Source organism: Bombyx mandarina, chromosome 12 (assembly GCF_030267445.1).
Source record: "Bombyx mandarina strain Sakado chromosome 12, ASM3026744v2".
In the NCBI taxonomy this organism is placed as follows: domain Eukaryota; kingdom Metazoa; phylum Arthropoda; class Insecta; order Lepidoptera; family Bombycidae; genus Bombyx; species Bombyx mandarina.
Window position 1 is genome coordinate 5,034,549 of NC_143219.1, and position 27,528 is coordinate 5,062,076.

The 27,528-nt window shown below is 37.3% G+C and overlaps 3 protein-coding genes across 9 annotated transcripts in view; 1 reads left to right on the forward strand and 2 right to left on the reverse strand.

The window, feature by feature from the left end:
• Positions 1 to 11,229, reverse strand: part of LOC114243139 (uncharacterized) — a 24,566-nt gene extending 13,337 nt beyond the window's left edge. For 5 of the 7 annotated variants that reach the window (XM_089731839.1, XM_089731838.1, XM_089731837.1 and 2 more), the window contains exons 1-4: positions 10,985 to 11,229; positions 8,665 to 8,826; positions 2,254 to 2,619; positions 1,771 to 1,982 (exon numbers count right to left, since the gene is read on the reverse strand). In XM_089731839.1, coding sequence (XP_089587965.1) covers positions 1,771 to 1,982; positions 2,254 to 2,619; positions 8,665 to 8,826; positions 10,985 to 11,179 — 935 coding nt within the window. In that variant the 5' untranslated portion in view covers positions 11,180 to 11,229. Of the gene's footprint in view, positions 1 to 1,770; positions 1,983 to 2,253; positions 2,620 to 4,258; positions 4,708 to 8,664; positions 8,827 to 10,984 lie in introns of those variants that run through there. The other 2 variants (XM_089731835.1, XM_089731840.1) reach the window with 2 other exon arrangements.
• On the forward strand, positions 11,210 to 23,124 carry LOC114243138 (nucleoside diphosphate kinase 5). The gene is made up of 4 exons (XM_028174516.2): positions 11,210 to 12,174; positions 20,227 to 20,399; positions 21,027 to 21,172; positions 21,849 to 23,124. Exons 1-4 carry the CDS (start codon positions 12,034 to 12,036, stop codon positions 22,094 to 22,096), a joined length of 708 nt encoding a protein of 235 aa, XP_028030317.2. The 5' UTR covers positions 11,210 to 12,033; the 3' UTR covers positions 22,097 to 23,124.
• A 1,857-nt stretch (positions 23,125 to 24,981) lies between these two features.
• Sap-r (prosaposin) overlaps positions 24,982 to 27,528 on the reverse strand; it is a 34,304-nt gene continuing 31,757 nt past the window's right edge. The window contains exons 20-21 of the mRNA XM_089731843.1: positions 26,392 to 26,538; positions 24,982 to 25,358 (exon numbers count right to left, since the gene is read on the reverse strand). Coding sequence (XP_089587969.1) covers positions 26,395 to 26,538 — 144 coding nt within the window. The 3' untranslated portion in view covers positions 24,982 to 25,358; positions 26,392 to 26,394. The remainder of the gene's footprint in view (positions 25,359 to 26,391; positions 26,539 to 27,528) is intronic.

Sequence of the window (27,528 nt, forward strand, 5' to 3'; positions counted from 1 at the left end):
TCCTCTATCAGCCGTCATCTCGACACTCAGTCCTCTCTCTCTCTCATATCGTCATACACACACTCCATCCATGTCTTCTTCGGTTGACCTCTTCCTTCTCTACGTTGATTCTCCAAAGACAATCTCTATACCTAGTCAGGTCATAAATTCTGTCACATGTTTAATGTAAAATAATTGAAACAAGTTTATTCATTATGTAACCATTCATATACCAAAATGAACTTAACAAACATAGATTCTTATGACACTAAAGTTTATTCAAAATGACCTCCGTGATTTTGAATACAGGCCTTCAATCTGCGCGGCCAGTCGTCTATCGCAGCACGAACGAGGTCCATGTCAATATCGGCGGCTGCCTTAATCAAGGATGTCTTGAGTGACTCCAAATTGGGATGAGGCTTTGAGCACGCCTTTTCCTCCAAGTGTTGCCATATCTTGTAATCTAACGGATTCAAACCTGGACTGGAGGAGGGCCAGTCTTCGTGTCGGATGAAGTCGATTTCACGCGCCGCCAGCCAGTCTTGTGTGCTCTTCGCTCTATGAGCTGGCGCCGAATCTTGTTGGAATACCCAGTGCCTGTTATTGAACATGGTATGAGAAACAGGTTCCACAAGGTTCGTCAGGACTGTATTTTGATACACAACTGCATTCGTTTTTACACCTTTCTCACACAAATGTACCTCTGTTAAGCCCCAATAAAAAACTCCCAACCATACCATGAGCGAGGATGGAAAATGACCTCGTTGGACACGCGGAATACGGTTGCTCGCTTCTTCACTACTGTGTGCGTACACCTTATCATTTTGTTTGTTGTAGCTCTCTTCTACGGTAAAAATTTTTTCATTCGAAAAAAGAATTTCCCGATATTTTTTTCCCGCGTACCGCTTCAACAAAGCGCGGCATCTCTTCAGTCTCAGGTCCATTAGACGAGCATTCAAACGATGTCCTGTTTTTCTTCGATATGCCCGAAGCCCTAAGTCTTCATTTAACACCCTTTTCACCGTGGTTCTGCTTAACCCCATCTGAAGGGGCAACAGTTTCTGCTTACGTTTGGGATTTCTTTGAATTCGCGCCTTTACAGCTTTTATCACTGCTGGAGTCCTAACAGACCGAGGGCGACCACTTCTTGACCTGTCTTCTACACTAGAGTCTTCATTGTATCGTTTGATGGTACGATAAACGAATCTTTTGGTTATATTCAAATTTTTCAATATGTTAAAAATTTGAATTGGCGCGTAATCGCAACGATGCAACGCAATAACTGCAACACGGTCTTCTTTAAGCATCCACTCCATATTTAAAAATGAGTAAAATTCTAAAAGTATACATTTTTATTTTCATGAATAATTCGAAATTCGAATTCAAAAAAACTCTTTTGTGGCCAGCATTCTAAAAGAAAAGTTTTTACTGTGTGACAATACTTATGACCTGACTAGTTATATTATAAAAATGAATGGCTGTTCGTTGTCTCGCTAAAACTCGAGAACGGCTGGACCGATTTGGCTCATTTCGGTCTTGAATTATTTGTGGAAGTCCAGAGAAGGTTTAAAAGTTCAATAAATATGAAAATGGCCGGAATGAAATAAAAATAACAATTTTGTTTTTACTTTGATGTGTCCCCCGTCGGACGGATTCCTTTTGTTTGTTTTATGTTTATTTTATACAAAAGTTTAGGTCTTTTGTTTATCGATTGAGGCACTACGAAGTCTGCCGGGTCAGCTAGTAAATAATAAAAATGAAAGTCACCAATGTACAGTTTATATTACTTACCAATTACCCAAGCTCTGCAGTACCCGAACACCTCCTTCGAAGCCCATACCGACATCATCAGGTACGGTAAAAGTACTGTCAGGTCCGCCAGTACTGGAGCTAACTTGTGGAACCTTGATCGGTGAATTGATAGTGGCGTAATGATGTTGAGTCGAACTAACGGTGGGAGGGGACGGATGGCCTGGGTGAGCGTTGTTGGTTTGGGCTTGTTGCTGCGGAAATCAAATACGCTGTCTATTGTTATCCTTATTTCTTAACAAAAGCTAAATATGCGAAAACGTGATATGTATTCTGAAAAAATGCAATATAGTTTTATCCACCGAGATGGACAAACGAGTTTACGACTTATCTGTGTTGATGCTCCCATGAAACAGATAAAGGACATAGAAATAGAAATACCGGTTCTCCGATACATCACTTTGCATTTAATTTTAAGTCGACTTGAATCTGCTTTTATTAAAAAATATCTATTTTTGTTAGTACCTGCAATTCCTGATGATGTCTTGTTTGATTATTAGCATTATTAGTTTGCTGTTGTTGATGTTGCTGTTGTTGTTGTTGATGCTGTTGTTGTTGCTGCTGTTGTTGTTGTTGTTGCTGCTGCTGTTGCTGCTGCTGCTGCTGTTGTTGTTGTTGCTGCTGTTGTTGTTGTTGCTGCTGCTGTTGTTGTTGCTGCTGCTGTTGTTGTTGCTGTTGCTGCTGTTGTTGTTGCTGCTGCTGCTGCTGCTGTTGTTGTTCGCGTCGTGCTGCAGCAGCAGCCTGAGCCATATGCTGTTGGACAGCCACGTGAGCTTCAAGGTACGCCGTTTTCTGAGCTTCCGTCATTTTATCCATATTCACAGTGCCATCCTGTTATGACATAAATGTTTTATAAATTATTAAAGTTCATCATAAGTTTAAGTTTCTATATAATTAAAAAAAAACAGATGTTATGTCAAAAAACAGATACACATAGACAAAAATTCTATTATTTATTTTATCACTGAATTAATACTTTTTCTAGGATCAATTGATAATAGGATTTGTCTTTGTCACTCTTAAATAATGCAATGAACTCTCCAAAGAATTTGAGTCAGACTTGTTATTGCATTTTTTATTTCGTCAACACGCATGTTGGTTTGTCCATTTGAAACGCTTCGACTTTTATCCAGTAAATTAATATAAGAATCAGAAATTTAATGCGATCAAACAGTATTGTACACCTAGTGGTTAATAAATATTCAATTCTTGTAGACTTCGTCGGAATTACATCGTCGGCTTCATTGAGTGTCTTTGATGCGACGGAGGGCTTCGAGGGAGGGTCGCAATAGGGTGGCCACCCCCGCCAGTGCATTCACCCCGCAGAAAGTGAGAATGGCCCCCTGAGCAGACTGTCGACTTTCATTCCGTAACACGTAGCGACCAACACCCTATGCTTAATTGCCCAAACTCGGTGCGATGCGGGTTCAACGACCCAGGATCTCTCGGGAAAAGCGCACGTCAGAATGTGATTTCCTCGCAGTTTCGTATGTAGAGGTCATTGACTCCCGGATTACGAAGGATTACATTGCATCAGTACGGGAAATGTTTACCGGAATTATAATGAATGTTTGTTAAACAGTGGTATGTTTTTTGTTGTTTTTAAAACTGTTCTAGGCCTGGATTGTTATTCTACAAAATAGATCAATGGCAGGTTAGATTTTACTATTATAAAGGATAAGAATAATTTGAAAAAAATACTAAAACTATTGAATTGAGTAAGAGAAAACACATTTCAATTTTATTTAAAAAAATAAAGACATGTTAACCGTGACAGTTTTAAGTGTGAACATATAATTACATTTGGAAATATAAGAAACAAGAGTAAAAAAATATTGTTATTACAAAATATCATATCAAATTTTAATGAGGAATATCAATATGTCTGGCGCCCTTCATAGACAACAGAGCAGCGTGGAGTTGTCTCGAGGGGGTTTATCGCGCACTGATCAAAAACAAGCTTCCGTATATAGGGGTTTTGAGGTTGATATTGGTGGCTTTATTTATTTATATTACGTAGAAATTATTTTTAATCAACGCGTTGAACAACACTTCCAAAGCCAGAATTGAAATGACATTTGAACCGAAATCTAGGAAACTTAAATCTCTTAACATCATGGATCTGAGAAGAATGTTTTGTTTTTTTTGAACGCGGCCCTTACCCATGTGGTGCATATCTGTGGGAATCCCTTAATTAAGATAAATAATGAGAAAATTAGGCTCTTTATAATCCAATCCAACGAACAATTTGAACGACGTTAAACCTATATAATCGAACGATAAAAAGGAAAAAAAAAACTACCAAATAGATTTTATTAATTTAGGGTAATTTGTAACTAAATAGTAGTATACTGTTGATCTAATATATATACATTATAGCTTAAATTTCAAATTCATAATCTAAAACAAAACAAAAAATCATTCTTTCTTTTTTGTTATCTAATATTCAGTTAAAACAAAAATTTCTTACTCCGAAGTTCCATTGTTGACCGGCGTTATTTAATTGCATTATAGTTATTTACACTTCACTCGACGATATAGAATATCCATTTTATCGGCCACATTACTTTGATAAAATAAATCGAAATCTGGGTGAAATTTGTTTTTTTAGTGTACAGTGTGTTTAGTGTACAAAGTGCTTAGTGTACAGAGAGATTATTTTTAAAATCGTTCGGGTGTAGACAGTCGGTGCGTCTTGGGCGGGTCAAAGACGGGCGCCCTCCGCCGTTTCTATGCACTAAGTGACAAGTGCAAGTTCATAGGCTGCAAGGCCCTCCGATCGATTATACTTTCCTCTTCCCTTTCCCTTCGACGGGGGGTTGAAAAATAAAAGATCACTCTCGTTTGCGTCTTCTAATTATGTTAATCGTTATTATTTAAGCTAGTGCGTCTTCTAATTATGTTATGTGTTATTATTTAAGCTAGTGCGTCTTCTAATTATGTTATGCGCTATTATTTAAGCTAGTGATCTCCTAGTATTATCAAATACTTCTATAATCACAGACTTCGCCAAGACTACACTTTAGACAAATATTATTAAAGACAAACAATATTAAATCTAGGTATTCTCAATTTGAGCACAGACTATAAGCAATAAGAAAAGTTTGACGTTAAACAAAAAGTATGCATGTGTGGGTGTGTTTGTCAAATAAAAATATTACACACACTATATGTGTATGTATATAGTGTGTGTAATATTTTTATTTATTGATTTAATGCATTTTTTAGGCAAAATAAAAAAAAAATACTAACATTCTGCACTTCTTCTCTATATTCTCTAAAAGTATGGGAAATTTCATACTCCTCCGTCTTCGTAAAACGGGGTACAAAGTTTTTGCTTCACGTATCTTGATATAGATGTTACGTGATTTGTACATGTGTTCATATGTATAGTTAATTTTTATCAAGTGATAGACTAATCATTATAAAATAAAATGAAGCCTTGGACATCAAGTCTCTAGTTGGATAACGAAATTCAAATCAAATGTGGTGTATTTTATATGGGAATTTAAAATTGCTTGAGAGCAGAATTAGTAGAGATACCTGTAATTCTGATTATTGGTTGCAAATGTGGAATATCTGTCGTCCCAGCCACACGATTCTTCGGTAGATAAGCTTTTTATACATAGTAACTATAATATCATACGGTGTCACCCTTCTGTTTGATAAGATATTTAATTACAGTCAAGCTCTTATCACTTGTACGATTTTCGAGAATATTTAGTTTTTTTATACCTATATTTTTTTATCCGAAATTTTGTAATGTTTATAATATGAGATACAAAATCCTAAAGTTTTATTTTATTAGGATTCATTGATTCATCCACTGAACGAAAAATAGTTTTGCAACTAAATTCAGAAATTTATTCAACTTCTACATATGTTTACTTTTCAGTTTTCACCAAAGACAGAGACCGTTCCGAAGTTCCCTACCACTCAATGTCATTCTACGAATCTGATAAACTCATATAAGTGTTTCTAACTAATCATGTTTTCAATTAAATAATTTCTTCATATTATCTTATGATAAATAATCTAACGTACCATTTCTTCTACGAGAAAATATATTTAGTGACGTTACGCTAACCGCATTGTGGTTCTTAGTACCTATTTCGTTATGTTACATTTTCGAGGTGTTTCGTGGCTGTATAGCCTCCATCACGTGGTGTGACGAGTGGGGAAGGTTTGAAGCTTTCAGTGCAAGTGGTGTTCAGGCAAAGCGGGGTCGTGCAGGCCCCCGCGGGTGGCGGGAGGCCGTAGTAGGAATATCCTTCACCTCCCGCGCTAGGTCAGGGTTAACTGTGCCCCCGAGCTCGCTGACGGTGAGCCACCTTCGACCTTGGACGAGATGCGTGCGGTAATGCACTCCCCGCAACCTAGCCTCCACTTATCGATAACGCCTTGAACATGATTCTCACGTGCATCTTGTGATCGAAGATTTAACGCGTTCTTAATGTAATAACATATACATATTTGAATTTCAAACTGCGAATAAGCATTCCAGCTCACGGACGTCATAGACAAAGGATATCGATTTATTGTCGTGTAGCTTTATTGGTTGTACGTACGTTTCAGCCGGCATAAAACAACAAGTCTACGGACATGCGTAGCCAATGCTTGAACTTATACCAGTCATATTGCGCAGACAGAGAACATGACGACCTTATACCCATTGCTTTAAAGCGGATAATTCATTTACTTGAATTCTGTTTGATATCGAAATAACGACATTCGATTATCGCTTTTATTACTATTTTCTTAGGTACGAAATCGTATGCTTTCGTCCAATTGTACGCCGATGTGTGTTTTCGCATTTTGTCGGCTATTACATGTGGTTAAGGTTGAGTTTGGTGAGAACGTGACGACGGGTGGTGGGTGGCTGTGGGTCGATAGTCCCGGGCGCGCACCGATCAATAGAGGAGGGGCGCTACCTCGCGCGGAGACGCTTCTTGCATCGCCCGCCGCGTGCCTACACACTCGAAGCAATAATACCTTCCTCAAAATAAGAACGCTTAATTTGTCAACAGCAGGGGGCGCTTTGTCTTTTTTTTATCCTACCTAGCTGATAGCCTTTAGAGGCTATATCAGCGTCACCGAACGAGTGGGTGAGCTTACAGGGCTCAGACATGGCGAAGTTGCTAACACTAACTCTAGCAAGAGCAGTGCTTCGCAGAATCTACCACGGGATCGGACCCACTGAGAAGATCCGATGAGAAACTCAGTGGGCTGTGTCTGTGGGTTAGTTTACTCACCGAGCCCTTCGTCACAAGCGACGGGTTCGACGAGAAGGCGCTTTGTAGTTTTGGGTATTTCCTCAGTTTTGAACCGACTGATATGAAATGTTAAAATATGTATAATATAATATCGGCATAGTAGTCGATAAATTCTAATAAAGTAGCATGAATAGAAATCAAAGATCTTGTAAAAAATCTTAAGCTACATAAATAATGAGATACATAAAAAGTTTAATTTACCATTTTGAAAGTACCTATAAATTATGAATTTCTCGTCGAAAAATAGGTGCGGGAATCATAAACGCGATTTATACGATATAACAATTTAACAATAGGCCGAATATATATATTTTGTTACAAAGATATTGAGATCGGAAATAGAACCAGGAATCGGAAGTCAATCCCTTCCTGAACCACCTATATTAGGATTTCAACCTCTTTTTATAAATAACGTTGAAAATATACTTCGAACAGTAGTAGTAGTGATATGTTTTTAATTATTATGAATTAATCGAAGCAAAGTGACTTTTATGAATTGGATACGTTGTCTGCTACTGCTGAAGTTCGGTAATAGATTGGAATTTGATAAAATAATTTAAAAGAGAACTTATAATAGATAAATGATGGTACGTCAAATGGGAATTGCTCTTGAGTTGTTAGGTCTCCTTCGGAGGCGCTCGGGCAGTTGTTAGCAAATCCCACCCCTCCTGGCTGAGCATTTGCTCGCCCACCTGTCCTGGTGAAACTGGAAAGGCCTTCGGGCCACCAGTAATCTTTCAATCATAAAAAAAGTCAAATGTTTTTAAATATTACAATAAGATAATTGAAACATAACCTACATGTCTTAAAAAATGGTATTAGCTTTTAATCAAAAATACCGATTGTAACTAAATTAGGTAAGCAATGTTACATTTTTCAAATGAATGAGAGCTTGTACCGCAAAATCGATCGCTCCTTATCGCGACACTAATATCTACATAGATTATGATTTGTGTCAATTATGTTCGCTTCCTAGTTTAATTAATTTTTCGAACATAAATGCCGATAATTACAATGCAATATTATAAATTCAACATTTACAAACAAATTAACATCATTGTGAGCATTCACGAATGAATTACTTTTATAATATCTAGTGGTCCTCGATAGTCGAAATTCGACTATAATTAATTGAAATTATAAGTTTGTACACTATTATGATTCTATTGTCAAAGACTAACTATACTTCTATAATTATAGATTTCGCCAAGACTACACTTTCAACAAACAATATTAATCTATTCTCAATTAGACCACAGACTATAAGCAATAAGAAAAGTTTGACAATAAACAAATAGTATGCATGCGTGTGTGTGTCAAATTCATTGTAATGTGTGTAATGTTTTTTTTTAATTGATTTAATGTATTTTTTATGCATAATTAAAAAAAAAAATTAACATTCTGCACTCCTTCTCTATATTCTCTATAAGTGTGGGAAATTTCATATTACTCCGTCCGCGCAATTTTAGTAAAAAGGACACAATTTTTTTGCTTCACCTATTAATATACCTATATAGATATTCTTGGCACAGTTTTTTTGTGTATAAATTAAGCAAATGAATCAAAAAGCCAAACAGGTGATTAATATTAATATAACACTTACTTGAAAATTGATTGTAGAAGTGACGATTCGCATTGACTCCGCATAGTTCCTTAATACAGAATCCGTATTCAAGCAACTCTGTCTCCACTCATACAGCTGCTCCAGTCTTGTGACGCATCGCTCGCAGATCTTTTTCGGGAGGAAGTCGTCCTTCGATATCTGCTAAGTAACAATTGTATAGTTAGACATTAGATCTATTACAATTTTTACAACGCATGAATGAATGAACTACAATGTTCGAGTTAAGCAGCTTAGTGTGAAAATTGACGGATATTGGATTATCAAAAAACGGATTCCCGAACTAAGTAGAATAGGAGAATCCCTTTCCTAAAAGCCGAAAAACTCGAAATTCAATATTTTTCATTATACACTTTGGACCGTATTGGATAAACAAGTCTTAAAAATAACGGAATGATAAAAAATAAATTCAATAATTCAGTCTAAGTTGACATAATGTATGAGTTCTTTAGTTCAGCCTAACGTGTTCTAGTAGTAAGAATTACAACTTAAGCTGGTTGAAATAACGACTATTATCGTGTGAAAACAGTGTCGTCGTGTTAGTCGCGTGTCAGGGATCATCGCTTCCCTCGTTCGATTTACTTCTGTATTGGATACATTTGTTACGGTAACGAGTAACAATATGAAATCCGACAGTATTGAGAGGGCTGAGATTTGTGGAGAAATTTATTAGGATTAAAATACGTACTTTTACTACCGAATATCGTGCTAATTTATTCTTTTGTTTTGATGACGTTTACGATTTCGAAGTTAACCTTTTAGTTTAGTTCACATTGATTTAACGCTGATTTTTTTATTCTCTTTTAATGAAATATTTATTATTTTATTTAAAAAATTGCGATATTCGATTATTTTTTTTAGTGCTTAGATGGGTGTACGAGCTCGCAACCCACCTGGTGTTAAGTGGTTACTGGAGTCCATAGACATCTACAACGTAAATGCGCCACCCACCTTGAGATATAAGTTCTAAGGTCTCAAGTAAGTTACCACGGCTGCTCCACCCTTCAAACCGAAACATATTACTGCTTCACGGCAGAAATAGGCAGGGTGGTGGTACCCACCCGCGCGGACTCACAAAAGGTCCTACCACCAGTAATATGCTTTGTATATGCAGTTTTAATTACTTAAAACAGTAGTTTTATCAAGCGTGCATGCAAAAACGGAAACTCTGTCTATAACGATACCATACTATTGGTTTTTTCGCGTATAGAATCTAGAAGAAAAATAACCGTTACTATTAAACTTCTTTGTTATAGAATATAAAAATGGATTAAGCCAAAAAGTTCAATGCCATTTTCTCTTCTGTTTTGTTTTTTTAATATGTAAGCTATTAATCAGTTTTGTGTATTTATAACATTTTTACGGCTTTTGTGCGGGTCGTAGACAGAATTAAAACTACTTTTACTGATTAATCTCGCGTTTTCATTCTTTGTCTGTTTCCCACGTTTGTGTACTTTTTTTGATTACTTTTACAGTTTTCGTGATCAAGAACGTCTAAAGTGTTGTCAACTTACAACGACTTAATCTTCCGATACCACGATAAGAAAAAAACGAAATGACCTTATCAATGGGAGAGAGATCTCTTATTGGGTTAGAATGGGATTTGTTTTAAGATTAATATAACTTCAAAGTTTCGCGTGAAAGTTAGTGGCAAGGCCGAAAATTATTTCACTAAAACTGAGTACTTGTTTTATATATTGTTTCTGTGTGAGCTTGTGATGTTTCAATAAAGAGCTATCTAACGCTTCATATCCAATGCAGCCTTATCACTTAAATAGATATCTATAAATAAGATAAGAGCATATTTTTTTAATGTGGTTCTGTCGTTTCTTGGGTTTAGAAATGTATTATATATGTATACACCTATTATACTTGTATTTTACTATTTTTATTTCCAAAGAAAATTGAGCGTCTCTATCTTTACAAAAAAATTGATTTTTTATATGAATTTGGAACACATGCCGTTTATTTTGTTACCAAGGGCTAAAATTGGAGTCGTAGAAAATTCAACAGGTATCGTGAAACACCATAATTTACGGCGTAACCCACAGCGGTGGTGCGTAGAGCGCACGCGTCTACGGGGCCTACGTCTCAGCTACGCAGACGTAGTGTGTGCATCTTTTCTTCACGGCAAAGCTTTATGTTTACATCTAATCAGAAAAAAAACTCTCTATTGCTAAATCAGTTTCATGTTACAACGTAACATTATGACGACATAGTGACAAGTTTACATTATTCATTACTTTTAAGAGGTGTGCACATTAAAACGATAAAAGATATGAAATAAACATGATAGACTTACCATAGTCGGTAAGCAGGTCCTCAGTTTGAATAGGATCTGCCTTTGTTCCGACTCCTTATCGAATATGTGGAGCCTCGGACCGCTCTTCAACGAGCACAACCGACATAGGTCTGTGAATGCTGTGAAGTTGAGGTCCTCGGGCTCGGTCATAGCGAAGCACCTGATGAGGAGGTCAAGGAGGCAAGAGTTGTCCATGTATACGGCGGTAGTTGTCGGGTGGCGGGAGACAGGGTCAACGCCGCATGTTCGGGTGCAGGCGTCAGGGAGGCGTCGCGCCGCCACTGCGTCCGGGGGGCACTGGGGCCAGTGCGCGCCCCCGTCCGCCCCTCGCGACCCCCTCGACCCCCTCGCGCTCCCCGCCCCAGAGGGGTGGCGCGCGCTACGAAAACGCGTATCAGTTTTTCCACTTAAAATCTCCTACGTGACGCTTATTGATGTCGCAATTGATTTTCATTAGTGATGCATTAGTGTTTTTTTTTGCTTTTAATGTTTCATAATATCTCAATGAAATGATTCACGCGTGAATTGCATATTTAAATTTTAATTAATTTATATAATGATTGAAATATTTTAATTAAAGCAACCAAATAATTCTCATTACTATTTTTGGACCATACAAACGTATATGCTGTTTAAAGTTTCTTTTACCGTAGATTATTGTTTATAATACCAAATAAATAAAAACTTAAAAGTTAAACATATACATAATAAACAAGAGATTATAATTAGTTTTACCAATAATTGTAGTCCTAATATATTTTTGTAAAAAAATATTAATGAATCAGGGAAATGAACAACATGATACTTCTTTTAACACAGATAGAAACACACAAATCCATCGTCACGAAATACAACCTCCTCTTTGCATTTAAATATAAACACGTATGTCATTTCCTTAAGTCAATTAGGCACTAGACTAACATTTAGAAAACTGTTAACTATTAACATAAAACTACCAAGAATACGTTTAAAAAAAAAACTACTTATAAATACATGAACTAATTAATTAATTTTATAAAGTGAAAATCGCCTATATTTGAACGGAAGAAATGTCCGTAACTTCATCGGACTCACAAGCACCTAGTCATGCGTATTCCGAACGCACCCTTGCATTGATTAAGCCGGAAGCATTCCAGGATTCAGAAGCTATTCAAGATCATATAAGAAGCAATGGCTTCACTATACTAGCTGTAAGTGAAATTCAACTTTTGTAACTAATCAATGTTACTATACTCTATTGTATGTAATATTTTTTTTGTTAGAAATTCCACGTTCAAAATTTTAAAACATTTGTCATAAATCAGTCAATTTTGTTTTCAGATTCTTATATATTTTTATTTTTAATTTATTACTGCTAATTTCGATGAACGAGCTCACGGCCTATCTGGTGTTAAGTGGTTACCGTAGCCCTTGACACTCGAGTTCTAAGTTGAAAAGCTGCTTCACGGCAGAAATAGGCAGGTTAATCTATCTGTAGGGACTCTAAGACGCCCTACCACCAGTAATTACGCTAAGTAATTACGTATGCTCATGTGCCTACAGGGACAATAAAAATATGCACGATTTACTACAATATGATGGTTGTCTGGAAGAGATCGCTCTTAGCGATAAGACCGCCAATTGTAATTTTTTGTATTTAATGTATCGCACTGTTTATTTGATTTTTGGTGTACAATAAAGAATACTCTCTCTCTCTCTCTCTCTCTACAATAGGTATACTTGCATGATTTGTTATGATTTTTATTAAATTAGTGTTCGCCCAGTAATAGAAATTCGACTTTACAGACACTTAAAATTTTAGAATTATTTTATGCTTATTTATGTAGTGCATTATTCCTTATTATTTCATTAAATATGTAATAAACATCTTTTTTATTAATATTAAAAATGTTTAAAAAAAGTGATATTTCGAAAATATTTAACGATTACACTAAACCTCGTCAACAGCTATATATAAATTAAACAGCCAGCAGTTTATATAAATTAAACAGCCTTTAATTTATTTAAATTTAGACTACGAAATTGACCATAACTTTATTATATTTGTGTTTTTCCATTATTATTTTTATTTGTAATTTTTATTTGGTTTATTTGATGATATTTAAATGGTGATTTTAGCAATATTTCAATAATTCTATGTACACGTGCCGACTTGTTTCCGAAATCTTTCGAAAATTCCTTATCGGACGCGAAATATTGTTTTTTTTTTTCATAGTTTACTGAATGAAATATGAATACTCTGCATACATATGCAGACAAAAGAATAAATTTCTAAATTTTTTCTAATATACACTTTGTCTCTTCAAACTTACTTCTCTGAGTCTTGTCCTGGTTGTCTAGTTGCCTTGGGTTCTGCTGCTTGATTCTACGTGATATCTCCATTTCATTTTCCTATTTGTAACGTATCATATGTCTATTCCATTTCTATTTAAGAAAGTTCAAGCGATGCACCGGTGTTCGAATCTCAGGCGGGTACCAATTTTTCTAATGTAAATACGTACTCAACAAATGTTCACGATTGACTTCCACGGTGAAGGAATAACATCGTGTAATAAAAATCAAACCCGCAAAATTATAATTTGCGTAATTACTGGTGGTAGGACCTCTTGTGAGTCCGCGCGGGTAGGTACCACCACCCTGCCTATTTCTGCCGTGAAGCAGTAATGCGTTTCGGTTTGAAGGATGGGGCAGCCGTTGTAACTATACTTGAGATTTTAGAACTTATATCTCAAGGTGCGTGGCGCATTTACGTTGTGGATGTCTATGGGCTCTAGTAACCACTTAACACCAGGTGGGCTATGAGCTCGTCCACCCATCTAAGCAATTAAAAAAAAAAAGAATTTTATTTAATTCGATCTGACAAGATTGTGGAAGAAACATCACACAGTCATCAAATTTCCCATTTGGTAACATTAGTTCTAAGCCCGAATTTCCCTGGAATAAGGTCTACGATTATTTAAGCACAGTATAAACCAACCTCTGTGCTATAACAATTCCCTGATTCGATCGTAAAATACAAATGACGCCAACACACGCAATGTGTTACAATGTAATTACATTTGTATGATCGATAAAGGGAAAAAAAACTATTTCTATGTTAAGTAAGAAGTGATTAAATCATAATAATTATGCATAGAATTACGTGAAGTGGCATTAGTCATTGAATCGGCAGTCATATATTTATCAAAGCTCTTTACGATACGAAATCCATCAACGTTTTAAAATGGTGCAGAATTGTTCGTTCATTTTAATATCAAGATATGTATGTATATACTTTTATTCTATTGCTTTATTTAGCTAGGGGCAGCTGGATTGTGCCCCTGGCATTGCCAATAGTCATAAAAATACTTAAGAACCACCTTAAATATTAAAATGTAACTGGACTCGAAAAGGAAACTTAACATTTTTATTAATGTACTAATCACTTTTTTATATATTACTACGGGTATGTATCTTGAAAATTGGAATAATTTTTAAAGATTAAATTATTAGGAACCGAAACTTTGTGTTAGTGGTAAATAAAAAATAATCATTGAGTAATTTGTGTTTCAGGTTTATTATCGAACGACTTTTACGCAATCCTATCCATTATCGGTTATAAAAAGAACCACGCCAATTCATTTGTACTGAAGCACATGCTCAGTATCAGATAGAGTTGAAAATCGATAAACGAGCTATCTGCTTTAACTTCGTTGAATTACATCTCAAAGGGTTTCGTTGAATCTAAATACGCATGTCTGCATGACGCGTGTCCTGCGCTATATCTAGCGAAGGGTTGCGTAATATGTGTATCTTTACAGAATAGAGATGGGACACTGACCATCTGTATTAACTATTTGAACGAGTTCTGCATTGTATGTATAACGCAATAAGCATCGAGTTTTGCTCGATAACTTAAATTATTTTTTTACATCTAAAGTAAGCCAGTAGGATCGTTGTCAACTACACACAGCTTTCGGTCGCTTTGACAGCGAGATATAATATAGGGAATGGGAAAAAATTAAGAAAAAAATTATATAACATATCTGTAGACGGATTATGGTTGGACACCATCGTTGTGGTAAAAAAATAAGTTATGGTGGTTAAAAAAACCGGAGTTCAATTTTTTCTTTGTTCTTGATAATGCTGTTTCTCTTTCGCAATATCACTTAATTATCAATAAATATATAATTTTACCACGTTCCAACTGCTGTAAAGTTATGTCATTTCGAATCCTCCCGATCCACTCTGGGTGCTTTTAGACTTTCCAAGCACCGGTCACCGTTATCTTTAAACTCGTCGAGCGCGACTAAGCGTTCGACGTGCAACTTAACCGACCCAAGCCACTGTGTTTCTCTCCGGATATTCTCAGTGGGTCGCGATTCCGATCCGATCGTAGATTCAGCGACGCACTGCTCTAGCTAGAGAAAGATGTTAGCAAAGTCTAAAGCCCCGTAAGATCACCTATCAGTTAGGTGAAGCCGGCATAGCCCCTCGAGGCTAAGTAGGAAAAAGCATCTGTAAGGTTTCTGGAGACCATTTATACACCTTATCCGGAATGCTACTTACTACCTGCACGACTCGATATTGTGATACTGTATGTAACTAATAGTGAATGGGGGAATGGTAGCCTATATAATGTAGGTACTATTGATGCAAATTCCGGTGACGAGTATGCTGGTTTTTATTAAAGTAATGGGTAGATGACCTCACGATACTCCTGATACTAAACTTTTAACTTAATACTAAACTGTTAAAGACCAATAAGTGAATACAGCCACCCAATTTGAATCGTCTTCATTGCTGAAAATCTTTTCGTTTACAAATAATAATTCAGACCTCGATATTATACCTGTAGCGTCTTAATTAGTAAATATTATGAATTTAGAAATCAAATACTGTAATGGTCTTGGATAGTTCTTTATTACCTCCTAGAGCGTCAAGTTTTATAAAACGACGCAGAAGCTTTAAATTCGTAAAAGATGAATCAATTTTACTGAAATCAGAGTTCATCTCTAGTACACGATATGCAAAATTCCGTATCAACATTGGTGCAGAGAGGAACCCTTCGTAATAGCCCGTCATATGCACGCTGCAACCCTTATTTTCACAGGGCTGGCTCTGGTAGTATTTTTTTTATTTAACACCTCTTTGAGTAGTTTACTTTTAAAGTAAACGAGCTTAAGTTTACTTTGATCTTTAATTACCACCATTGTTTACACGCATCAATAACAAAGTGTGGAATACGAATGTATTTCACGTAATTACAATAAAATTCCGTTAGTCATAGAATCAGTAGATATTCATAAACATTCCTTAAAAAATGATACTTTATTTTCGTGTTTTGTCGCGTTTTTGATACTTTATCGTATGAATTTTCCAATAAATGTTTTGATTGCCCTTAAATGCTTTGGAACCCTTGTTTACATGATTTTATATTGTTTGTTGTAATTTCGAATTGGACACTTCAGCTAATAGATACCCTATAAAAGTTTTAGTAGTGATCAAGTTTTAGACAGATTGATATTTTATTTTCAAAGGTATATGTTGTAGACTAATGTTTTAAAGTCTTGATCAGGGATCACTTTTTTTTCTACCTTTACTGATAGCCTTGAGAGGCTATTTCAGCTTCACCCTAACGTGTGTAGGTGAGCTCACGGGGCTCAAACTGGAGTGTTGTTAGCACTGACTCTAGCAAGAGCAGTGCTTCGCAGAATCTACCACCGGATCGGAAACGCGACCCACTGAGAAGATCCGGCGAGAAACTCATAAATTGTAAAATATATATATATATATATATTTTTTATTGCCCTTGTAGGCAGACGAGCATACGGCCCACCTGATGGTGAGTGGTTACCGTCGCCCTTGGACTTCAGCAATGCCAGGGGCAGAGCCAAGCCGCTGCCTACCGTTTAATACTCTCCACAAGCCTCGTTTGAAGAAGGACATGTCATAGCGCTCGGGAAACACCGTGGAGGGGAGCTCATTCCATAGCCGGATGGTACGTGGCAAAAAAGACCTCTGGAAACGTACTGTGGATGACCGCAGTGGCTCCAGGTAGTATGGATGAACTCTACTCCGGTGGCGGGCGGTGCGATGGTAAAAACGAGATGCCGGTATCATCTCGAACAATTCCTCAGAGCACTCCCCATGGAACATACGGTACAAAATACAGAGGGAACCGAAGTCCCTCCGCAGACCCAGAGGCTCCAAACGATCCGTGAGAATGGGATTATCGACAATCCGAACGGCCCTCCTCTGTATGGAGTCAAATGGAAGAAGCTGGTATTTGGGAGCCCCGGCCCAGAGATGGGAGCAGTACTCCACGCGAGGCCGGACTTGTGCTTTATAAAGCAAAAGCCTTTGTCCAGGCGTGAAGTACCGCTTCGCTCTGTTGAGGACTCCCAGCATTTTGGACGCCAACTTGGCTTTGCCTTCCAAATGACTCCGAAACTGGACATCGCTCGAAATGTCGACCCCAAGTATCCCAATACTCTCGGAAGGTTGCAGGGATACTCCTTGGAATTGCGGCGCCATGACAAAGGGGTCCTTCTTCGCAGTGAACGCGCAAACTTGTGTCTTTAACGGGTTGAATTGAACCAAGTTCAATTCACCCCATTTGGAGACTCGCCCCAGAGAGTTCTCCAGTTCAGACACAAGTTTTGATCGTCTCTCTTGCACCACGCTACGAGAGAGACTCTGATGGCCGATATATCGCGCATCCCCCGTGCTGTCATCCGCATAGCAATGCATGCCATCAATAGACAGCATGTCATTGATATACAGGATGAAAAGCGTGGGGGAGAGCACCGAACCTTGTGGAACGCCAGCGTTAATGGTCATGGTATCAGAACAATCACCGTCTACAACGACCGTGATGTTCCGCCCATCCAAAAAGCTAGCGATCCACTTGCAGAGACCCTCGGGGATTCCGTAAGATGGTAACTTCGACAGAAGTGCCCTATGCCAGACCCTATCGAAGGCCTTCGCGACATCAAGGCTCACAGCAAGAGCCTCGCCCTTGCTCTCCAAGGCTTCAGCTCACCTGTGAGTAAGGTATACAAGAAGATCGCCAGCTGAGCGACCGTGACGGAAACCGTACTGTCGGTCACTGATCAGCTGGCGATCCTCCAGATACTTCAGGAGTTGTATATTAATTATTCGCTCCATCACCTTGGAAAGCAAGGAAGTTATCGCGATAGGCCTATAGCTCGATGGGTCCGACCGGTCACCCTTCTTGGGGATAGGGTGGACGTGGGCGGTCTTCCATGAAGACGGAACCCTGTTAGCGCAATAAGAGAGGCGATACAAACGCGTTAGCGCAGGCGTCAGCTCAGGGGCGCACGTTTTCAGAACCACTGCAGGGATGCCGTCTGGCCCACTCGACTTATGGACGTCCAGGAGTCGGAGTTCCCGCCTGACTACACACTGTGTAAAGCAGATCTCCGGCAGGGAACTATCACACCGGAGGATGTTCGGTGGTGTGGCACCCCCGTCATCCACAGTCGAGTTCGAGGCGAAGAGTTTGACCAGAAGGTCAGCCTTCTCTTTCGCACTATGGGCCAGACTGTCATCGGACTTGCGTAGTGGTGGGAGACTAGACCTGCGAAAGTTACCTTCTGCAGCTTTGGCGAGCGACCAAAAAGCACGGCTCCCAGAGGGATAGCTCTTCAGTCGCTCGCCAATTCTAGCAACGTGCTCCGATTTCGCCCTGGCAATAACCTTCTTGTAGGACCTGGAAGCGGCGTTATATTTCCGCCTTTCCTCTGAGATGTTAGGATCCCGACGTCTCCTAGCATCATCCCATGCAACGTATGCGGACCGCTTGAGGTGTGCAGCATCCCTGCTGGCATTGTTATACCAGGGTCTGCTGCGACCCCCAACGGGCACTTCAGAGGAGGGGATAAACAATTCCATCCCCTGGAGCACCACGTCTTTAAGACGGTCCGCACAGACGTCAGGATCAGCAGAGGAAAAGCAGAACCGCCCCCATGGGTAGGATGCGTAAAACTCACGCAATCCATCCCAATCTGCTGACAAATACTGCCAAACTCTTCGATACCTGGTCGTCGTTCGACGACTAGGACGAGAGAGTGGTGTGGCAGCACGGATAAGGCAGTGATCAGACGATCCAAGTGGAGCGTCGACCACCACACTGTATCCGGCTGGATCGGTGGTCAGCAGAAGGTCCAACAGAGAAGGCTCGTGCCCCTCAATATCTGGGACACGGGTGGGCTGTGTCACCAGCTGGGAGAGGCCGTAGGCCAAGGCGAAATCGTAGGCAGCCCGACCCGGGAGGTCAGTGGGTCGGGCTGCCTACGATATATAATATTAACGCGAAATTAAATTGTACCTAAAACCTTTTTTTTTATTAGTTGTTCTCAGATTTTCTAAATCACATTTTTGTATGTACATATATGTTGAAATTGGTAATAATTTTATAATATTTTAAATTTCATGATGAACAACCCTACCATAATGAATGATTCAAGGATCTTGGAGCACACCCCAGCTCCGCGGCGGTCACCGCTCTTATCTGTGGAAACCATACAAAAAACTTATAAAATTGTCGACGTTTCGAGGGGTCAGCGTTCGCGAAGGACGCGTTTCTATTCAATGACTAGTTTTATAGTTACGGGACGGGGGGTAATTATAATTACTTCACGGCAATCTGTTTTTTTTTCCCCGAATGAGTCATAAGTATTTTATTTTATAATTTTTAATTAATAACGGCCGTCTGGTGTAGTGGTAAGTGACATGGTCACTACACAAGGGGGTCGCGGGTTCGAATCCCGCCAAGGGGAGATATTTCCCTGGGATGATAAATATAAATGTCTTTTCCAGGGTTATGGATGTATATTAAATATGTGTATGTGTATAATAAAAATCTTACATTTATTTCCGTTATCTGGTACCTGTAACACAAGTTCTTTACGAACTTAGCATGGGACCAGTTAACGTGGCGTGACTGTTAATAAATATTTATTTATTTATTATTTATTTATTTATGTTCTATGCTTATTATTTATTTTTATGTTTTACGATATTTTATGTTTTAACTGCAACTAAACAAAATTTTAATTTTTGTTTTAAATTTATAAATCTAAATTATTTTTCCTAGTAAACTTTTAATTGCTTGTTTTAATGTTTTTAATTATATTTGGAACACGGTATCCGATCCATAATTTGACTCCATACGGCGCTTCGGATTCTCGATAATTGCGATCAGACGAAAATTTTAGAACCATTTTATGTTTTTTTAGAAGCGCGTAGTTCAACTAACACCGGAGCAAGCAGCGGAGCTATACAAAGGTCACTACGGGCGACAACACTTTCCTCATTTAGTAGCTCAAATGTCATGCGGTCCGATAGTGGTATTGGTCTTAGCTGGCCGAGATTGCATTCAAAAATGGCGTACCCTTATGGGCCCGGCCAGGTGAGCTGATTTTAGTTTCAGTAGATGTAACGTAATTTATCGTGGGGCTAATTTTTTTTTTTTTTTTTATTTGCTAAGATGGGTGGACGAGCTCACAGCCCACCTGGTGTTAGGCTATTGGAGCCCATAGACATCTACAACGTAAATTTACCACCCACATTGAAATATAACTTCTAAGGTCTCATTATAGTTACAACGGCTGCCCCACCCTTCAAACCGAAACTGCATCACGGCGGCAATAGGCGGGGTGGTGGTGCCTACCCGTGCCCATGTATATGAATAATAGTGTCTATAATATGTCTATTACCTACCTACGTCATCTACCTTGCATTTGAGGCCGTCAGCGTAAAAGAGACTTAAGCTTACCATAGTTAGAATTTACATTTACATACTTCGTAGCTAAAAATAATTCGGGCAAAAATAATGTTTACAAAGCCATCTGTTATCTATGACTGTGTGAAACTAGGGATAAACCGTTTTTGCATCAAAATTTATTATGTTTTAAATAAATTGCAATAAATAAGCACGAATATGAAAAATTGTGAGTTAAGCCACTTTTACGCTGACGGCCTCATTTATCTTCGAAGGCACCAAAAAACAAACCGAAAATGTGTTTTAATACCCAAGGGTCGCCGAAGCTCAAGCATACTGGCCAGATAGTCTACGGGCATGCTACGGTCGTCGCACTAAATACGGAGATTATTTTAACGGTCTCCATGGCAGCGAGAACCTCGCGGAGGCTGTGAGAGAAATACATTTCTTCTTTCCTAACAGTAAGTTGAGATGTTACTAGTCTGAGATTACCGCGAAATAATTTTATTTTTTTAAAAGAAATCCTGGTTTTTATACCGGTGTTCAAATACCGCCGCAGTTGCCGTTTTTTTTTCTAAGGAAATAAGGCGCAAAATTAGAAATTTGCGTAATTACCAGCACCACTCTTATTTGACAATATTGTCGACTTTATACTATTCACGGAAATTCTTAGCACCTGTAGTAGACACTTGTATAGGTTCTTAGCCGGTAAGCAGCATTCGCTGTGTCCCTGGCATGGGTGTTATTCAAAAGCAATGGTGATCATTCTTTAGTAGCTGGGCCTTATGTTTGTACAATTTTTGAAGACCAAGCTTGCATTATCATCTGATAATTTTCAGAAACGGAACACGTTTTATTTTAAATGAGCAGACTTTTTTCATTTATTAAATAAAGAAAATCAATTATGATTTTTTTTATTGCTTAGATGGGTGGACGAGCTCACAGCCCACCTGGTGTTAAGTGCTTACTGGAGCCCATAGAAATCTACAACGTAAATGCGCCACCTACCTTGAGATATAAGTTCTAAGGTCTCAAGTTTAATTACAACGACTGCCCCACCCTTCGAACCGAAACGCATTACTGCTTCCCGGCAGAAATAGGCGGGGTGAAAAATTGGTGATAACGTTATTATTTCAGTGATAGTCGGTCCTTTACTTCGGAATTGGCAAATAAGCGATTATATGCAGAAGTACATTACTCCCACGCTGCTGCCTGGCCTCACGGCTCTGGCTCACGAGCGACCCGCTGAACCAATATTATGGCTGGCAGAGTTTCTCCAACGTCACAATCCCAATGAACCGAAACTAGCCGATAAGATAAATCATCAGCGCGAACAACAGCGCTGCTACACTCCCGTGCCATCTGAAGAGAGTATTTTAAAGTAAATAGAAATGCGAAAGTGTAGTAACCGAGGTACTGAGAAGACAAGAACTACATAAAAGCTATGTTTGTTACAAGAATGTTTGTCTTTATAATTCATATGAAATTAAAATCAATAAAAAAGAACCACATTAACCATTTCAACAAATTCCGATGTATGGTTTAGGAACGTCGAGAAGACATAGTGTATTTTTTATATACCCACACATTTATATTATACTAGCTTTTCATATACCATCGCCCGCATGGATAATCCTTTATATTGCACGAGGGAAGACCCGTGCTAAGCACTGAGTTTATAAATGGCCTATATTATTTCGTAGGATTAAAACTATTCCCATGGAGAATTTCGTCAAAATCGTTTTTTTATATTTTTTTATTGCCTATTTGGGTCCGGAGCCCATAGACGTCTAGAACGTAAATGGCGCCATTTACCTTGAGATATGATTTCTAAGGTCTCAGTATAGTTATAGTTATATCTGATAGGGCCGGCAAAATTGTAACTGAAAAACAGTTTTGTGTTCAATGAACATACTACTTGTTGTATTTAATGTAGGAGATAATAATTAAGCTTGACATGTCCTGGGTCATATCATTTAATTGCCATAAAGTAAAAAGTAGTTTGCGTCAACCCGTGTTATAAACCATGTGATAGGTTTCAACAAAATCCGTCCATTTGCTTTTTTGTGTGAAAGTTTAAAACACAATCAACAAAAAAAACTTCCACGCTTATAATATTAGTACGATATTCACGAGCCACTTCGACTATCCTACCTAAATCGGTATATTGGAATTTATTTAAAACTAGCTGACTCGGCAGACTTCGTAGTGCCTCAATCGATAAATAAAAGACCGACGGGGGACACATCAAACATTTATTTTCATCCATGAGTTAATTTGCTAACGACCTCTTTTTTAGCGAACACTCTTTTTTATTACCTTGTGCTGTATCTATGTGTATAAATAATTGTGTGGACGTTTATAATATTTCTGCGTAATTTTCATGAATTTTAAAACGACTGATTAACTTGAAAATTTACGCACGTCTGAAAGACTATTTTTTGTTATAGCCTATAATAATATCGAATAAAATAAAAAACCGAAAAATTATTTTTTGTTTTAGCTTGGTATTAAAGTGAAAAATATTAAAAATAGTTAAAAATAATTTAAGTACGAAAAAAAATTATTATAAAAACAATTTAATGTAATAATTTATTATTTGATGAATGAAACCCGCAAAATTATAATTTGCGTAATTACTGGTGGTAGGACCTCTTGTGAGTCCGCACGGGTAGGTACCACCGCCCCGCTTATTTCTGCCGTGAAGCAGTAATGCGTTTCGGTTTGAAGGGTGGGGCAGCCGTTGTGACTATACTGAGACCTTAGAACTATATCTCAAGGTGTGTGGCGCATTTACGTTGTAGATGTCTATGGGCTCCAGTAACCACTTAACATCAGGTGGGCTGTGAGCTCGTCCACACAGCTAAGCAATAAAAAAAAAAAAAAAAAGGAAAAACAAAATTGTTTTTTATTTAATTCCGAGCATTTTCATATTTATCTACCTTTTAAACCTTCTCTGGACTTCCACAAATAATTCAAGACCAAAATTAGCCAAATCGGTTCAGTCGTTCTTGACTTTTAGCGAGACTAACGAACAGCAATTCATTTTTATATATAGAGATTTAATAAATTTTGATGCAAAACCGGCCTATCCATAGTTTCGCCCATAGATAACAGATAGCTTTGTAAACATAATTTTTGCGCGTATTTTTTTTTTTTGCCTACTCAAATTGAAATTCATGAAAATTCAAACCTAATTACCTCCATAATAACTATGGTAAGCTTAGGCCACTTTTACGCTGACGGCCTCAAATATCCGTCACTCTTCCATCATGTTGATGGTGAGCTGCTGTGCCTAATCCTTATATACCTGGGCTCCATGATTGCGAATACTGGATCGTGCGAGTCTGAGATACGAAGACATATCGGGATAGCAAAAATACGACTTTGGACTCCAGCATTAATGTCGCTATCCACTCCGCGGACAAGAAGGAATATAGGAACATTTTCCTAACAAAAGTGCTCAACAAAAGTTACATTTAAACAGAAACCGTTGGGTGGGAGTGGTAGTGTTTTCATTTCGATGAACACTACTCTAACTCAAAATTTTGAAATTTTCGTTTTTCCCGCAAATCGCTTCACTATTTTAAAGGTATTACAAATTCATTATTGATGGGGTTCGAAGCAAGAGTAAATCAGCTAGGTACACAAGAAAAAACCATAAATATATCTGCAATAACAAAGATTTTATCAACTTTTTTCGTTTAAGCGCTCCTCCTGTAAACCTACGAATTTGGAGTTAGAGTAGTGTTCATTGGAGGCATCGATTTATACTAATATATAAATCTAAAGTGGTTTTTACGGATGTCCGTTATAACAGTTACTGAACCATGCATCCGATTGACTTGAAACTTGGTATCCATTTAGAAAATACATGTACTTAATGGATAGGCTAATATTTATACGAGTGTCGGACTCCCTACACCAGTTGCGGGGGCGTTAATGAAGAAACTCTTTGTGGGGGTGAGAAATAATATTGACATGCAAAGCGGACGGGTACATACAGCTAGTTTATAAATAAAACGCAATTATATATTTTAATTTTTTTTTCATAAAAACACATTTTAAAATTGGCCATATTATAAAGGTAAGTGTACTACAAGTTAACAGTTTATTTCTACAACATAGTTGTCGTTGGTAGTCGTCAATGAAATTATATTAGATCGAATTCAGATACGTCATAGCGACTGCTTTGTCGTATCGACGAGGTCTACTCGATGATCGGATTTAAAAAAAAAAACCAGCTATTGTGATTAGCGGTTTTTAAGTATTTGAAAAACTTTTAACCCAATTTCTATCGGGGAATATGTATTATGATAAAATAAACCGGTATTACTGTAGAATATGTAAGATAAGAAAAATAATTATTATTCATTTACATTATATTATTGTTTCGTTTGATTATTCTAAATCAAGTAATAAGCAACGTATAGACTGAAATGATAAGTCTATTTCCATGAATAAGTACACTTTTGATACAATTTTTTGTTGTTGTTTATAATGGTTACAAAATTATGTTGATCAATCATGAAAAAAAATAAACTTAAAAATAAACACTTTTGGTAAAAAAAAACGAAGGATTACATACATTACAAGAAGAGATTACCGATTCTATCTATAGTTATATTGTAGATGAACCTGATAGACCTGAAAACAAAGTATATTTTTGTCAAATTAATAATGAATAATATTTTTTTACTTTTGACGTTTTTAAAGTAATTATTTTAATAGAATGATTAATATATTACAGCAATGTAAATAAAAAAGAAAAGAAAACGATGCCACTACTACGAATTCGTAGGAATGTGTTCGTTACTTTATAAAACTATACTGAGACCTTAGAACTTATATCTCAAGGTGGGTGGCGCGTTTGCGTTTTGGATGTCTATGGGCTCCAGTAACCGCTTAACATCAGGTGGGCTGTGAGCTCGTCCACCCATATAAGCAATAAAAAAAAAACACATTTTGATTATTTTTTGTCTAACATTAAATCGATTGGTAAAATCCTACGATCGTTTTTGCGCAACTTTACGTCCACATTTAGATTTAAAAGATGGAATCATTTGGAAGCGAATTACGAGCGGCAGTACCAATCCAGTGAATACGCACACATACTTGCATACATATCTATATCTATACTAATATATAAACCTACAGTGGTTTTTACGGAGGTTCCGTTATAACTACTGAACTTGACAAGCCCGACTTGAAACTTGGTATCCATGTAGAAAATATAATATGTACTTAATGGATAGGCTAATAATATTTATATGAGTGTTGGACTCTCTAATAATAATGACAATAAATATTAATGTTAATTTTAAGTACGGCTAGTATTTTCATAAATATACATACAAATACACAATGTAATATAATGTAATAATAATTATTAATAATTTTTCTTTTTTACACATAAAAAAAGCAATTTACATATAAAACATATTTAAAATACCTTTGAAACATAATATACAATTGAAGTAAATACCGATTTCAGAATCTACCTTTTAACTAATTTTATACTTTTGTATTTTTTTAAATATAGTTTTATTTATGGTAGGCAGCGGCTTGGCTCTGCCCCTGGCATTGCTGACGTCCATGAGCGACGGTGACCACTTACCATCAGGTGGGCCGTACGCCTACGAAGGTAACAAAAAAAAAAAAGTTTATAAACAATACTAACGCGTTAGTTCCTCTTCTCGCGGTACATGCGCACGTATGCGGTTTCGGTCCGACCACAAAATCCGATCCTCTGGCAGACGCCCTTCGCGCCAAACTCTTCGATGAGGTGAATGATGCTTTCGCCGTAAATCTCCAGCATTGCGTGACACTGAAAAATAAAGGGGTGTACAGCTTTTCAACAAGATCCCACTAAACGTTCAACTACTACCTGTTCATAGATTTAAGAAAACTGTTAAGGAACGTTTGTGCAACAAGGCATATTATAAAGTTAAGGATTATTTACTAGATGGCACTACGTGGGAATGAGGCGCTCGCTCCTGGCCTTTTCATTTTACATTATTATTATTATTTTTTTAGACTTGTTTTTTCTTTTATTGTGAATATTTCTATTTATTTAAAAAAAAGAAAATATTTGAGAAAAAACAAAAAGAAAAAAAAGCCCGCTGAGTTTGTTTCGCCGGTTCTTCTCAGGACTGTGGCTTTTTTTGGAACCGGTGGTAGAGTTAACATTGTTATTTGTATTTTGACATTCAACAAGTGTGTCATACTGACATCTAAGTTGAAATAAATGATTTTGAATTTGAATTTGAATTTGAAAGCGTTTGCTGAAAAGTGTACTTATAATAATATGTATTAATGTATTATTTTATTCACATCAAAATAAAGTTTAGCCCAGTAAAACTATAGCACAAACCGAGTTGCTCTATAAAGATAAACAACATTTAAAGCTTGCTTCACCTTTTTTTTATGTTTTTATATTTCAAAATTCAAAAATGTTTTAATATTTCTAATGCTTCTTCTAATGTTTCAAATATTCAAAACACCATTTATGTCACCTGTATATCATATTATAACCTCTTTTAAGATTTATGTCATAAATCATATAGAAGTTACATAGTATGTAACATTAACGACTACACAGATAGCACGCATGTATCCTGTGAGAGTGAAGATAGTAATCGTCACAATAGGGGCGACTCCTCACGTGCATGCTTAAAGCGAAATTTCGCTTAATACGACATTTTGCAATTAAAGGTGCCTTTTATTTGATATTCGTACGAATAATTCAATGTTTTTAATTCGATTCGTTCAATTTCGTTTACTCCATTCAAATAGCTGAAGAAGTTTTGTTTTGGTA

What these genes read in the sequence shown, in the direction of transcription:
- LOC114243138 (XM_028174516.2), top strand. Translation starts at nt 12,034, where the DNA reads ATGTCCGTAACTTCATCGGACTCACAAGCACCTAGTCATGCGTATTCC. An exon ending in ATGGCTTCACTATACTAGCT is followed by an intron (nt 12,175 to 20,226) that starts GTAAGTGAAATT and finishes ATGTTTTTTTAG; the next exon opens with AAGCGCGTAGTTCAACTAAC. An exon ending in ACATTTCTTCTTTCCTAACA is followed by an intron (nt 21,173 to 21,848) that starts GTAAGTTGAGAT and finishes TTATTATTTCAG; the next exon opens with TGATAGTCGGTCCTTTACTT.